At 35.1% G+C, this 16,594-nt stretch overlaps 2 protein-coding genes and 1 long non-coding RNA gene across 3 annotated transcripts in view; 2 read left to right on the top strand and 1 right to left on the bottom strand.

The window, feature by feature from the left end:
• LOC127845955 (aquaporin-4-like) overlaps positions 1–16,594 on the top strand; it is a 170,391-nt gene that overhangs the window by 119,575 nt on the left and 34,222 nt on the right. The gene's annotated exons all lie outside the window — the stretch shown is intronic.
• LOC127845865 (uncharacterized) lies at positions 163–3,762 on the top strand. The gene is made up of 2 exons (XR_008033442.1): positions 163–2,601; positions 2,748–3,762. It is a non-coding gene; the product is annotated as an uncharacterized LOC127845865 (long non-coding RNA).
• LOC127845861 (uncharacterized) lies at positions 12,793–15,600 on the bottom strand. Its single transcript, XM_052377031.1, has 3 exons — positions 15,206–15,600; positions 14,710–14,831; positions 12,793–13,828 (listed from the first exon to the last, which is right to left on the bottom strand). Exons 1-3 carry the CDS (start codon positions 15,492–15,494, stop codon positions 12,842–12,844), a joined length of 1,398 nt encoding a protein of 465 aa, XP_052232991.1. The 5' UTR covers positions 15,495–15,600; the 3' UTR covers positions 12,793–12,841.

Raw genomic sequence — 16,594 nt, 5'->3', positions numbered from 1 at the left:
TAATTTGTAAAATGTTGTTGCGTTTCGTCAATCAGTTTATAAGATATTGAGCTTTAAATATGATGCAGATTGTAAGATTCTTAATATCTTTCAATATTGTGGATAAGTTTTTGAGATATCAAGCTTTGAGTTTTATGCAAATTGTATGATTTTAAATGTTTTAATGGTGTTGATCAGTGTAATGAAGATTGCATAATTTTTATGTTTTAATTCTGTCTATTGGTTTTCAAAATGAAAGACTTTGATTTTGTAAGTGCACTTTTATCTCCTGAAAGATTCTTTTCTAGTGTTTAGTTTATATTTTAAGGCTGTTTGCAAACTCGAAGTGAAAACAGTTCTATTACAATTTGGTAAGGACATGACATTGCATATCTGATTTTAAAATGTACTTTGCTGGCAACGTGTAATTTTCTGAAATGTCTTAGTAAGACTGTTGTTTGCAATCAAAAGGTCTGTGCTTCAAATACAGGGTAATGCATGTTTTTTGTCCAAATTTATGGCGATTCAGACATTGTTCTATGTAAATTTGGGGTTTGCTTGAAGGTTCAGTCTATTTTTATGTCCCTCACTATAGTAGTGGGGGACATATTGTTTTTGTCCTGTCTGTTGGTTGGTTGGTTGATCTGTTTACGCCAACTTTAACATTTGCAATAACTTTTGCAATATTGAAGATAGCAACTTGATATTGGCATGCATATGTATCTCATAGAGCTGCACATTTTAATTTTCTGAAAGGTCAAGGTCAGAGGTCAAATATATGTGGCCAAAATCGCTCATTTTATGAATACTTTTGCAATATTGAAGATAGCAACTTCATATTTGGCAAGCATGTGTATCTCATGGAGCTGCACATTTTGAGTGGTGAAAGGTCAAGGTCATAATTCAATGTCATAGGTCGAATATATGGCTTCAAAGCGGCGCAGTAAGGGGGATTGTGTTTTACGAACACAGCTCTTGTTGTTAACTGCCTTTTAGTCCCTTACCAGTGTTTCACTAAAGTCCGTGTACTTTGGACTCATTTCAAGTTGACATTTGAAGCTTTAACTTTGTATGATTCTAAATATGTGTCAATGCTGTCGGTTGAATTTTGAAATATGAAGTTTTTCATTTTTTGTAGATTAAATAATTTGTAAAATGTTGCAGTTTAGTCAATCAGTTTTATAAGATATTGAGCTTTAGTTATGATGCAGATTGTAAGATTCTTAATATCTTTCAATATTGTGGATAAGTTTTTGAGATATCAAGCTTTGAATTTTATGCAAATTGTATGATTTAAAATGTTTTAATTTGTTGATCAGTGTACTGAAGATTGTATACTTTTATATGTTATAATTCTGTCTATTGGTTTTCAAAATGAAAGACTTTGATTTTGTAAGTGCACTTTTATCTCATTATGCCCCCCTTCGAAGAAGAGGGGGTATATTGCTTTGCTCATGTCGGTCGGTCTGTCGGTATGTCAGTTTGTCGGTCCGTCCACCAGGTGGTTGTCAGACGATAACTCAAGAACGCTTGGGCCTAGGATCATGAAACTCCATAGGTACATTGATCATGACTCGCAGATGACCCCTATTGATTTTGAGGTCAAAGGTCAAGGTCACGGTGACCCAAAATAGTAAAATGGTTTCCGGATGATAACTCAAAAATTCATACGCCTAGGATCATGAAACTTCATGGCTAGATTGATCATGACTTGCAGATGACCCCTATTGATTTTGAGGTCACTAGGTCAAAGGTCAAGGTCACGGTGACCCGAAATAGTAAAATGGTTTTCAGATGATAACTCAAGAACGCATATGCCTAGGATCATGAAACTTCACAGGTAGATTGATCATGACTCACAGATGACCCTTATTGATTTTGAGGTCACAAGGTCAAGGTCACGGTGACCCGAAATAGTAAAATGATTTTCGGATGATAACTCAAGAACGCTTTTGCCTAGGATCATGACACTTCATAGGTACATTGATCGTGACTCACAGATGACCCCTATTGATTTTCAGGTCACTAGGTCAAAGGTCAAGGTCACAGTGACAAAAAACGTATTCACACAATGGCTGCCACTACAACGGACAGCCCATATGGGGGGCATGCTTGTTTTACAAACAGCCCTTGTTAAAGATTCTTTTCTAGTGTTTAGTTTATATTTTAAGGCTGTTTGCAAACTCGAAGTGAAAACAGCTCTAGTACAATTTGGTAAGGACATGACATTGCATATCTGATTTAAAAATGTACTTTGCTGGCAACGTGTAATTTTCAGAAATGTCTTAGTAAGTAAGACTGTTGTTTGCAATCAAAAGGTCTGTGCTTCAAATCCAGGAAAATGCATGTTTTTTGTCCAAATTTATGTCAATTCAGACATTGTTCTGTGTAAATATGGGGTTTGCTTGTAGGATCAGTCTATTTTTATGTCCCCCACTATAGTAGTGGGGGACATGTTGTTTTTGCTCTGTCGGTCTGTTGATTGGTTGGTTGGTCTGTTTATGCCAACTTTAACATTTTGCAATATTGAAAGTAGCAACTTGATATTTGGCATGCAAATGCATCTCCTGAAGCTGCACATTATCATTGGTGAAAGGTCAAGGTCATCCTTCAAGGTCAGAGGTCAAATATATGTGGCCAAAATCGCTCATTTTATGAATTCTTTTGCAATATTGAAGATAGCAACTTGATATTTGCCAAGCATGTGTATCTCATTGAGCTGCACATTTTGAGTGGTGAAAGGTCAAGGTCATCCTTCAAGGTCAGAGGTCAAATATATGTGGCCCAAATCGCTTATTTTATTAATACTTTTGCAATATTGAAGATAGCAACTTGAAATTTGGCATGCATGTGTATCTCATGGAGCTGCAAATTTTGAGTGTTGAAAGGTCAAAGTCATCCTTCAAGGTCAGAGGTTAAATATATGTGGCCCAAATCGCTTATTTTATGAATACGTTTGCACTATTGAAGATAGCAACTTGATATTTGGCATGCATATGTATCTCATAGAGCTGCACATTTTGAGTGGTGAAAGGTCAAGGTCATCCTTCAAGGTCAAATATATGGGTCAAAATTGCTCATGTTATGTTACTTCTGCAATATTGAAGCTAGCAATTTTATATTTGACATGCATGTGTATCTCATGGAGCTGCACATTTTGAGTGGTGAAGGGTCAAGGTCATCCTTCAAGGTCAAACGTTATATACGGGGCATTGGGTTTCACAAACGCATCTTGTTGTGTATGTAATTAATTTTGCTTAATTTTTGTGATCCCCCGCCAACAGCGGAGGGATATTAATTTGGCATTGTCCGTCTTTCCGTCTGTCCGTCCGGCACTTTTGTGTCCGGAACCATATCTTGGAAGTGCTTTAGCAGATTTCATTGAAACTTGGTACGAGTATATATATATGGATAAGAGGATGATGCACGCCAAATGGCATTGTACATCCTTGATTAATAGCGGAGTTATGACCCTTTGTATTTGAAAAAAATGCTTTTTTTGTGTGTCCAGAGCCATAACTTGTATCCAGAAGTATAATGGCGGGGGATATCAATTCAACGAATTTGCTTGTTAAATCAGTTTTTATTTTCATGATAATCATTTAGTTCGTACTGCAACTTATGATGGATTGTTACTACTATCTCCAATTATTTGTTTGTCATGGGTCCGTCACCATTTATCTCTTATATAATACTTGAATTGAGCATTTCACAATCTGACAATCATGCATATCATTTATTAGTTTCATAATAAAACGTCTGACAAGGGTCAGATAATTTTAACATATATTGTTGTTATAATTTGTCATGTGTTGTATGAATAAATGACACTTCCATGATAGAGAAAATTTAAATATATTTTTAAAGACATTTGTAAAATGAAAATGAAATAACTATACATTTTACAGTGGCTAGTCGTACGGCTAGACAAGAGGCTAGCCGCACGGCCCCGTACGGGTAGACAATAGGTTTGCCGTACGGCTCTGTACGTATAGCCTTTCCTATGGATATTGTCTAAGTTAAAGACAACCATTTTCAGTGAACTGATAAATTGCCTGTATGAAACCATATATTTATCCATTGTCTGAACGACAATTAAATTATTTGTGTGACTCCATTTCTGAGAAGTACCTTGGCCGTCATTGAATTTCATAATATCGATGCCGCAACTAATTAAAACAGTTTTCACTCCTTACATAGGAAAGTCGTCTTATTAAAGAATCAAATTAGAAACCGATTTAAATTATGTGTGTGTAAGTCAATTTCTAGAACGTAACTTTGACGGCTGTCGTCATTAAATTTCAAAATATCGATGCCGCAACTCTTTAATACAGGTTTTTCACGCCTTAGGAACGTCGACTAATTAATGAATCAAATAAGCAACCGTATGACATGAAAGGAAGCCGTGAAAGATGACGAATTTTTAAAGCGAGATTATACGATTTTTTCAAATATTTATTAATTTACATAAAATGTGTATAAAAAAAAACAACTTATTAAACATATATTTGAACATAAACTTAAATAAAAGTTAAGAAGAACATGTGTCGATATATGCAAAATAAGCCAGATATTAAATTCTGAAATCGAAAATGTATGTACAGTCGAATTCGCCAGCATGTAAATCGTGCATGTACGATGTGAATCTAAATTTAGTTTAACGGTTCATTTTTAGTGTGAGCGTCAGCTAACGCTAATGTTTTTGCAAATCGGTATGTGCGTAGAAGCCTTAAAGGGGCCTTTTCACAGATTTGACATGTTTTGAAGTTTGTCATTAGATGCTTTATATTGATGAATGTAAACATTGGATTTTTAACGCTCCAGAAAAAAAATCAAAAATAAAATTTAAAAATGGAAAAAAGTAGCCCGTACAAGGGCTCGAACCAGTGACCCCCGGAATCCTGGAGTAAAAAACGCTTTAGCCTAATGAGCTATCCTGCCAAGCATACATGAGAGGTGTATTCTATACCTGATATAAGCAATCTTCGTAGTTTCACAAATTTAAACGATAACAACAGAACTCTCCAAATTATTCAATCGTTTCGCGTTGCAACGCTCTATAATTTTTAGGTTTTTAAATCGTGAAAAGATGCATATAATGGCTATATTAGACCATGGTTAATGTTCAGTAATACTGATTCCTCACAAATATCATAACTAAAACGAAAATTTGCGAATCTGAAACAACTATTTTCAATTTTGTCAATTTACCAAACCGTGAAAAGATCCCTTTAACTATGACATGGAAAGACAACCACTGTCCGTTGCAGCAGACTACACATTCTACTAGCGTCTGCTAGGAAAGATAACCACCACATTTGCCTGTTTATAGTCCACAACTCACTGGTGCACTGCAGTTGGTGTATATGAGTAATAGAGTTTAACAGCTTGTAAGACGATATTGGCCAGTCTAGTGTTTATCATTGAAAATCTGCACATACTGGCTGCTTTCAGAGAAAACAGGGCTTAATGCATGTCAAATAAGATAAGCCTGTGCATACTGATAAGCTTGTGCAATGCAAACACGCTAAACAAGGACGACATGTCTTATTTTATAATGTTTAAAGGGTCTCTTGTACTGGGATGACAATTTATGCATAAGCATTAGCCCTGTTTTCCCAAAACGAAGCTAAAAATTTATTTTTTATTAATGATTTAAAAAAAAAACATCTGAACCTGTGCTTTAAGACACACTCTTTATAATTTTGAATGGATTGTGTCCATTCAAAACTTGCAATATAAAAAGCTATAACATAATTTTTAAACTGAGTTGCGTCTAAACTTATACAACAACGAACACCTACAGTGACGTCAGCGCTTTGATAAATTCCTGCAACCATTTATTCGCCACACGAACACTAACTAAAAATACGAATGCTTCAGTTATAGGCTACTATTCCATCTGTCCGCAACCGCATATCCGCATCCGCAAAAAATAAAACAAGTAGAAATGCACTGCACTTATTCCATTTATCCGTATCCGCACGCGAATAGGCGTCCGCAATAGAACGCTCAAGTGAGCATTCTTGGGCTACTATTCCATCTATCTGTAAATGTATCCGTATCCGCAAAATATACGGACGCTATATTCCATTTATCCGCATACGTCGAACGTATCTTTATTTTTGTATATGGATAAAACTAAAAATTATAATTATTGAGATAATTATAATGAAGGACAAGCTGCTAAGCGTGAATTTAAGTAGATATAAGGTACAAATCATCGTTCTGTCCGTAAAAGGATACAAATGGTAAATACCTGAAACATCTTCTTTTAGTGCCTTGGCTATGATTTTCCATACATTTAAACTTTAAAGTATAATCAGAGTCACGATATGCAGAACTGCGTTGGTTGTATAATTCCGGGTATTTTTTCACGAATTCGATAGATTTTCAGTTTATTTTTTAGATGACAGCTACTCTCATCGTGCTAAATGCCGTCCGTATCTCGTCCGCATCCGTTTGCGGATAAATGGAATATAGCGTCCGTATAACGATTTTGCAGATACTGACGCGGATACGGATGCGGATGCGGATTGGTGGAATACTAGCCTTATTTTAGGAAAATATGTACGAAATATCTTCGTCACAATCGGCTCGGGCGCTTATTTGTCTTTGCTGCATATTACTGATTAACAGCACTAAATGACAATTCTATACTTTATAAGCCGTACGGCTAGACAATCTCAATAGGAAAGGCTATAATACGTACAGCGCCGTAAGGCTAGCCTATTGTCTAGCCGTACGGGGCCGTACGGTTAGCCTCTTGTCTAGCCGTACGGGACTGTACGACTAGCCACTGCCTTTAGTTATTGGAGGTTCTTATGTATTATACCCAGTCGCAAGTGGTATAGGCTATACTCAAATCTTTTCGTCCGTCTGTTATTGGATACTGTGATGGGTTATGTATCACATTCAATGTTGTTTTTTTTTGTTTATAAGACAAAATCAGATTTTTTTTCAAAATACCTTCCTTTTAACTAATTTGAAAGCATTTTTACAGGTCCATTCTTGCGAAGCAATAATGCAAGTTAAAGAACTGGTTTTACAAGTCCCTATTCGATATTTATGACATAACTATGACTAAAATCTTCAGAATAGTTCAAAGCACGAAATGAATATCTTTCTGTTGGACATGAGGAAGTGGACCGAATATCGATGACTGGATCATTTTCCACGAAGGCACATAAAACTACAGTAAAGTTCCGCTACTTTCAGCTTGGTCTTAATAGCATGTCGGACTTCATAATTAACAGGGTATTTTGTTCTTTATTCAATACTTTGGGACCATGCAATCTTGAAAAATTGCAATTTACAGTGTTCAATGTGGTCTTAATAGCGGTACTCTTCTTGTACTAGGAATCGCTGCGTGTTTTAGTCATTATCTTTGAAATCCTTTTCGAAGCTATCATAAAAACATTTATACTCGTGTCACGCCAGGGTGACATCACGTCAGGTTTAAACACAATAAGTAAATACATATTGTTATAACGTTTAAATATTCGTTTGACTTCTATTTTTCATTTCAATTTAATAATCCTATAAATGTTTTGTTTTTGGTTGTCATATCTATTTACCATTAACGATCCGCAACTGTTTTACCTTTACGTATCTTTGCAATGAAACTGTTATAGCGACAACTGTTTCATTATAGCTGCTTGCATCACACGGACACCACTGTTATATAATTCAATGATTTCTACAAGGATGATTCTATCCTACATTATCTCAATTGTTTAACCAAGGACATTGTGCTTTTAAAAGTTCCGGCGACTACAAAATCACGCAACAGGAGAAAATAACACGATACGTAGTCAAATAATGCAAAAATTCAAAAAAATATTAAAATAACATTAAACACATATTTAGTTCACCATTGTGTCATTCCCTCTGTAAAATGAATTCGACTCAAAATGTTATTAAATGTATAATGCAAGGAAACCATGCAGAGCGATTCATGCATAGGCCACACAAATACAAACACATCTGATCGTGAGGATTTAATATATAAAGTTTGAGGTCGAGAAGATCTTAACCACAATTCTAATGCGAGTGTCGCAAGATATAACTATGCTCAAGGCCAACTCATTTTTTAGCAAACAATGTTTCGTATTTCAAGTGACACTATCTCAGGGACCCGGTATGTCGGTATCAAGTATCACAGAGTATACATATATAAAAAAATAATTGGGTCATGAGGACCCAGATACGAGGTTTAAAGTAAAAAAATGTATATGTTATTTGTCTGCAGAAATAACTAGATATATTAAGTTTCGAGTTATATATAGGTTGTTGAAGGTAATTCGCATAAAACACGCTATTTTTCAGTTGGATACTAGCATGGGAAAGGGAAGTACCCAACACTCCGGAAATATATCACAGACCCTATAGTTAACCCAGTATGAGTATATATATATATATATATATATATATATATATATATATATATATATTGTTGTCCACGATACTGATGCAGCTATATATATATATTGTTGTCCACGATACTGATGCAGCTATATATATATTGTTGTCCACGATACTGATGCAGCTATATATATATTGTTGTCCACGATACTGATGCAGCTATATATATATTGTTGTCCACGATACTGATGCAGCTATTATATATTGTTGTCCACGATACTGCTGCAGCTATATATATATTGTTGTCCACGATACTGTTGCAGCTATATATATATTGTTGTCCACGATACTGATGTAGCTATATATATATTGTTGTCCACGATACTGATGCAGCTATATATATATTGTTGTCCACGATACTGATGCAGCTATATATATAGGTTGTCCACGATACTGATGCAGCTATAAATACATAGAGAGAGATAGATAGATAGAGATAGAGAGAGAGAGAGAGAGAGATAGAGAGAGAGAGAGAGAGAGAGAGAGAGAGAGAGAGAGATAGAGAGATATAGATAGAGAGATATAGAGAGATAGATAGATATATAGATATATATATATATATATATATATATATATATATATATATATATATATATATATATTATATATAGATATATATATATATCTATATATATATATATATATATATATAATATATATATATATATATAGCTGCATCAGTATCGTGGACAACAACATCAGCAAATATCCTTTTTGGTATAAACATATAAAATAAAAATATACATAATATACATGTTTTTCAATTAACTTAGACTAACACGATACGTTACTATCAAGATCACCTATTAGTCAGAATATTATTATTGTTTGCTCACTAGTATCACCTATTAGTCAGAATGTTATATTCTTGTTTGCTCACTAGTATCATTTATTAGTCAGAATGTTATATTCTTGTTTGCTCACTAGTATCACCTATTAGTCAGAATGTTATATTCTTGTTTGCTCACTAGTATCACCTATTAGTCAGAATGTTATATTCTTGTTTGCTCACTAGTATCACCTATAAGTCAGAATGTTATATTCTTGTTTGCTCACTAGTATCACCTATTAGTCAGAATGTTATATTCTTGTTTGCTCACTAGTATCACCTATTAGTCAGAATGCTATATTCTTGTTTGCTCACTAGTATTACCTATTAGTCAGAATGTTGTATTCTTGTTTGCTCACTAGTATTACCTATTAGTCAGAACGTTATATTATTGTTTGCTCACTAGTGCATAATTAATTGAAGGAATAGTTTAAGGACGTGTAATCCTCTCCATATGTGGAATTCCTGTCGACGTATTGGCGTTAGCACACGGTATATTGACCCACCATAACATCTTAAAATTAATACTTGTATCCCTGTTCTCTATAAACAATAGTGCTCTTTGGTTCACATGTGTTTCCACTCTATCAATGTAAATGTATCACGCGTCAATGTAAGGATAGTCAACTAACGTATATGACAGTGCATAATCATATTAAATAAAATTGTCCATCTATTACGTGCACTAAAAGGTGTACACGAAATAAATTCAGAATAACAACGAGTGAATTATTTTTTTGTAAGAATGACAAGTGCGAAACATTGCAATCTGAATTGAAACGTTGTTGTTTGTATGCGTGAAGAGACTTTTTCAAAGATTTTCGCCTTTCATGAAGAAAAGCATTTTTCTTCACTAACAAATATGTAATGCTTTAAGTAGTCTTAACTAATAATTATTGCAAGATAAAACGTCTAATAAAAAATGCACTGCGCGGGATTCGACACAGGGACCTCTGGAAGCAAAAGGGAATGCGCTACTACTGAGCCGCACAACCAACATTTTAACAATTCATCGAGAAAAGTCGTTACAAAAATTACTAATTTACCGATTTCGAATGATCCGTTAATGATCCAATAGTTGAAACATTGTTGTTTTCCAAAAGTGTTATTTCTCTTTTTAAACGGGAACTTTTCACGTTTTGGTAAATTGACAAAATAAAAAAAATGTTTCAGATTCGCAAATTTTCGTGGTAGTTATGGTATTTGTGAGGAAACAGTAATACTGTTCATTTACGATGCTCTAAAATATCCATTATAAGCATCTTTTGACGATTAAAAACCTTAAAATTATAAAGCGTTGCAACGCGAAACGATTAAATAATTTCTGCTGTTGCCGTTATATTTTGTGACACAACGAGGATTGCTTATATATGGTATACATCCTTGTATGGGCAAGTGGTCTAAGCGAAAGACTTTTGCTCCAAGGGTCAGTGGTTCGAGCCCAGTTGAGAGTTACTTTTTTTCTTTCTTTATTTTTTAATGGAGCTTTTTAGATTCAATGTTTACATTTATCAATATAAAGCATTTAATTACAGCTTCAATACATGCCAAAATATGTAAAAAGGCCCCTTTAAACTTTACACTTCCAAACAGTCTGTTTTGAATTGATGAGAATAATTGTTAAAATCTTCATTTTACCACACTGTGAATAAGTCCCATTGACTCCATATCGTGCTGTCCATTCGTTGGGTTCAGTACTAACCGTACGAATCTTATCATGCAGTCAATTTGTTGAGTTCGGTACTAGACGTACGAATATAATAGAGCTTGAGTAAATGAGTCGTGTTCTGAGAAAACAGGGCATAATGCTTGTGCGTAAAGTGTCGTCCCAGATTAGCCTGTGCAGTCCGTACGGGCTAATCAGGGTTGACACTTTCCGCTTTTATGACATTTTTCGTTTAAATGAAGTCTTTTTTAGCAAAAATCAAATTAAGGCGGAAAGTGTCGTCCCTGATAAGCCTGTGCGGACTGCACAGGCTAATCTGGGACGACACTTTACGCACATGCATTTTGCCCAGTTTTCTCAGAACACGACTCATAATCTTAAAATCAAAGAATTCATGTTCGTTCTAATTTGAAATACTCTCAGTACGCAATACGTCTCATTAAGTCTTTACTTTGCGTATGGTGTCATTCAAGGACAAAAGCATTTTGCTTTATATTAACACAGTAAATAGTTGAATTTTATCTGAATGACTGATAATAAAGCATCTTTTAGGGTGTAGTATTATGGTCTGGTGTCCACTTCCATGTTAAAACATGTCTAGATCTTCATCATGACAAATTAAAACTATCAGTTTATTTGATTAGCTGTAAAGAATGTCGCTCGATCTTAAAAAAGATACGAGCGTGAGTTTTTCTTTACTGTTATCTCATCTCTGATAATATAATCTGCAAAGACAACAAGTACTGATTTGACCAAGGAAACGAACTCTTGTGTGTCTCAATAAACATAAATATATTGCATGTACAACTAAAATTTAAACATACTTTTCTGGTCTGTTCAAAATGATATATGAGAAAAAAATATCCAAACATATTTTGAACATTTAATATGTTGTTAGCATAGACTTTTTATTTTAAGGTTTCTACATACCATTTTTTCTTCGACGGAAGGGACCCCATACGAAACATAATGGAGAAATAAAATGCACGACTCACGTTTATGCATTTAAATTTTATATACTTTCTTAAATCACAATACTGATTATGATATTTTTTCCTCTATACAACATATCCTTTTAAACTATATCATGTTTTACAGCCTTTACAACTCGATATGCTTCTAATATCAGGATCACTACCAATCATATTATAAGTACTTATTTGTTTACAAAATCTTATTAATCAAGCTAGTGTATCAATATAATCACACATCTTAAAGCGGGTATATACGATTTTGTCAAATATTTATGAATTTATAAAAAATGTGTAAAAAACTCATTATATATATATTTCAATATAAACTAAAATAAAAAATAAGAAGAACATGTGTCGAAAAATGCTAAATAAGCCAGATATTTAATTCTGAAATCGAAAAAGGCTGTACAGCCGAATTCGCCAGCATGTATATCATGCATGTACGATGTGAATCTAAATTTAGTTTAACGGTTCATTTGAAATTCCTGCAGCGATATCGATTCATACGACACACGAACACTTACTAAAAAGACGAATGCATCGGTTGTTGTAGGAAAATAATTACGAATTATCTTCGTCACAATCGGCTCGGGGCGCTAATTTGTATTTGCTGTATTTTATGAAATTCGTCTTAAATGTATCATTTTTCTTGCATATTGTGTGTTATTATAACATATTTGTATCAATATTTTACAATTCAGCACATATAAAAATCGTATATACCCGCTTTAAGTATCAAAGTACATGTATCAAATGCAAACTTGAAATCATTAAATATTTCATTTTGTTTCGTTATTTCATGAAGGTATAAATGTAAACACATAATATTTACCTATTCTGTCTTAAAAAATTTCATGTGCACTTATTCTTATTCATAATATAATTCTAATTTCGTTGAATAACAGTGGATTATGGCACATGCAATTTATATCAATCTTTTGACAGCGTTTTTGCTACAAAAAGCTATCACTACTTCATCTGGATATACTTTTCTTTGTAAAGGCCGTTCCGTCTTCTCATACAATAGCAAAAAGTACCAAACATAGAAGACAATATAATAAGAATCAGTATAACAAGAAGCGCGATCTGGTCAGCCATGAGCTTTGTGTCCGGAAGTTCCCCATGCTGCACGGGTCGGCCGGACTCAAAAGACTCGAATACTTCAATCTTAGTAATACCAGCGTCTTTAAAGGAAATGACGTCTTTCAGTGTTCCTTCAGATACGGACTTTTCTAGGTATTCAAAAATGGGCGCCATTCGCAGAGACGATGAACTGTCGGCGTCTCGCAGGTCATACAATTGCTTGGAAGTGATCAGAAAGAAAACGTTGGTGTTATACGCATCGGCGTTTCTTTTCCCAACCCTGTGTTCTGCAAAATCAAGCGGAAAGATCAAAAGCTTATTTAAACCAATCCCAAATTTGACCTCCAGCTGTCTCCTCAATTGATCGGCGATCATTTTTGAAATGCTGGAGATTTTCGATATGAGGTCAAGGGCTTTAAGTCTCATCTTAAGAATTTTGAAATGACTGATGTCCCAACCACATTCCTTTATCAGCGCTGTTCCCTCCTGAATGATCCTTTCATCAAGGCCTCTCAATTCCTTCGTTGGGTCTGCATGCATCGCATTCTGCTCATCTTGAACAGTCTCCCTAACTGTTCCAACTACTTTTATCCAGTTCACAAATCCGACGTCGCATAAATTCGGCGCTCCCCCTCCCGGGGTTCTGTAGCAAAGCTCTTGTATCTTCGGGCCGGCCGTTGTCAGAGCCTCACACAAAGGCCGCACGTACGGACGCAAGAATGGAACCTGCATGTCGTGCAGGCATTTGCCTACACCAGATATCCACCGTTGACCAATCACGTCAAAGTCGTTCTTATGCGTCTGAAATAGCTGGCACATACTTGATGCGAGTTTCGACCATTTCATGTTGGCCCAGTCGCATTTGAATTTGGACTAAAACAAATATATGAATATACTTGAAATTTCTTTTTGACATATGAAATAAAAGATTTCATATTTTTTCTTTTTTATTCCGACTTTGTTAGCCTAACATTCGTATAGCCAGATGCGATATTATATACACAACATATTATCACATGAACTTAAGTATAATCATCGTCAAACTGCGCAGTTTATAATAGGACAAAACTAGTTCGGAGTCTGACCGGCGTTTTGTTTCCAAGAAAAGTGACCGTGACTTGAATATGTATCATCGATTTCACGCATCAAAACTGTAAATCATTGCTGATCTGTCTTATGGCACCGGTTCATTAGAATTTGTTGTGGATTAAACGTCGGCCTGTGCTTCAAGGTTGTATGAAATATTAGGAACTATTAAAGGGACCTTTTCACGTTTTGGTAAATTGCCAAAATTAAACAAAATTATTTCAGATTCTCGAAATTTCGTTGTTGTTATGATATTTGTAAGGAAACGAACATTTATCATGCTCTAAAGTATCCATTATATGCATCTTTTTGACGATTAAAAAACCTGAAAATTAAAAAGCGTTGCAACGATTGAATAATTTGGAGATTTCTGTTGTTGTCGTTTTCTTTTGTTACACTACGATGATTGCTTATATAAAGTATAAAACACAATACTATTTTTTTAGCACGGATGACCGAAGTGGTCTGAGCGTTAAACTTTTACTCCAGGGGTCAGTAGTTCGAAACCGGATTAGGGTTACCATTTTTTCTTTCTTTAATTTTATTCTAGTTTTTTTTTTTTACTGGAGCTTTGAAAGATCCAATGTTTACCTTTATCATTATAAAGCATTTAATGACACACTTCAATACATGCCAAAATCTGTGGAAAGGTCCCTTTAACTGCTTACCTGTACACATTCGTCGTGCCAGGTGCAGTCGATACCGGTTGGGGTAAAGCATTTTGCCGGCAGCGTGGTTGCGTTTACCATAACGGCATTAGGATCACACCTACACGCTTCAGTCACGTCGGCTTTTGTGACATGACATAAAAACAAAAGTCACATGTACTATATTTTGAAATGCACGTTTATAGAAGTTATATTCTTTAAGTCATAACTAAAATTAAATGCAACATCATATCTCGAAGACGTTCACAAAAATGAAATCAAGCTATTAAAAACATATACTCTTCAATAAGCGAACAGCTTAAGACGTATGCACATGTAAGCGTTTTCTAGAAATGTATACTAATACTAGGTTTAAAAGTACATAAACTAAATTTAAAAAGTCCATCGTGTTATTTTATTATTAAACTATAATTGTTTCTGGGATAAATATTATGGCATCATTAAAATGTGAAATCTCGTATAGTAATTTAGACAGTGACACGAACAAGACATATACCTTTTTCCACATCAAACTCCTTGTGAACGTCCATCAATTCGTCCTGGCATTTGTAAGCGCATAACCCTTGTCCTGCCGCACATATTCGAGTCCCATTAGAGGCAGCGGACAGGTAGGAAGATCTTACACATGTCTGCCACTGATACTGACCAAGCAAGCGCCCAAAGAAGCCACGCCCCACGCAATACGATGACCCGTCGGCAGTTGCCGGTCCTTCGCATTGTGCGCCCGAGCGTGAAACAAGACAACCAAGTGCTAACAGCGCACCAATAGTTACCGATGACTTCATGTTCTGTTCAAGCACTTGCTTGATTTATAGACACGTTATTTTTTGTTAAAGATATTGAAAATTGTGAAATTTACCTTTGTTCTCCATCAACAAAAGTATCGTCTGATATGAACGTGTCCCGATTCTATCAAGGTATATGTATCGAATCAATGATCATGCGCGTGAATAATTTGTATTTCTGTTGTCCCAATGTATACAATGTATTATATGTATGGGCCATAGAGCACGCCAAGGTAAGGATAATCAACATCGTGACAGTGCATAACACTATTAAATAATAACTCCATATAAAATGCGCTCTAACAGTTGTTAGATTAAATGAAATTCAGATCAAGGCTGCTTGAATTTCTTTTATAATGCAGACAATTGTAATACATGACAATCTGCATTGAACCTTTTTTGTTTGTATGTTTAACTTTATCGCGGTGTTTTGTAATTCCCAGTTTGTGTTGCATCACTAGCGCTCGTTTGGTAACAATATGCTTGATACGTAAAACCGGGGTACATTTAAGTATTCTTAGGAGTACAATAGGGTAAATTTAATTGGTACACGAGCCGACGAAGACCAATCGAGCATTACCAGGGTGAAGGATCAACGGGGTTGAACATATCGATAGTAGTAGTAGTAGTAGTAGTAGTAGTAGTAGTAGTAGTAGTAGTAGTAGTAGTAGTAGTAGTAGTAGTAGTAGTAGTAGTAGTAGTAGTAGTAGTAGTAGTAGTAGTAGTAGTAGTAGTAGTAGTAGTAGTAGTAGTAGTGGTAGTGGCAGTGGCAGTGGTAGTGGTAGTGGTAGTGGTAGTGGTAGTGGTAGTGGTAGTGGTAGTGGTATCGGTAGCGGTAGCGGTAGAGGTAGCGGTAGCAGTAGCAGAAGCAGTAGCAGTAGCAGTAGCAGTAGTAGAAGTAGTAGTAGTAGTAGTAGTAGTAGTAGAAATAGTAGTAGTAGTAGTAGCAATAGTAGTAGTAGTAGTAGTAGTAGTATTAGTAGTAATAGTAGTAGTAGTAGCAGTAGCAGTAGCAGTAGCAGTAGTAGTAGTAGTAGTAGTAGTAGTAGTAGTAGTAGTAGTAGTAGTAGTAGTAGTAGTAGTAGTAGTAGAAATAGTAG

Source organism: Dreissena polymorpha, chromosome 9 (assembly GCF_020536995.1).
Source record: "Dreissena polymorpha isolate Duluth1 chromosome 9, UMN_Dpol_1.0, whole genome shotgun sequence".
NCBI lineage: Eukaryota > Metazoa > Mollusca > Bivalvia > Myida > Dreissenidae > Dreissena > Dreissena polymorpha.
This window is presented reverse-complemented; position numbering and strand designations above follow the sequence as displayed.

Coding starts and splice junctions, on each gene's coding strand:
- LOC127845861 (XM_052377031.1), bottom strand. CDS start 15,494: ATGAAGTCATCGGTAACTATTGGTGCGCTGTTAGCACTTGGTTGTCTT. Junction 14,832..15,205: donor GGAGTTTGATGTGGAAAAAG/GTATATGTCTTG, acceptor ATGTCACAAAAG/CCGACGTGACTGAAGCGTGT. Junction 13,829..14,709: donor GGCACGACGAATGTGTACAG/GTAAGCAGTTAA, acceptor TATTTGTTTTAG/TCCAAATTCAAATGCGACTG.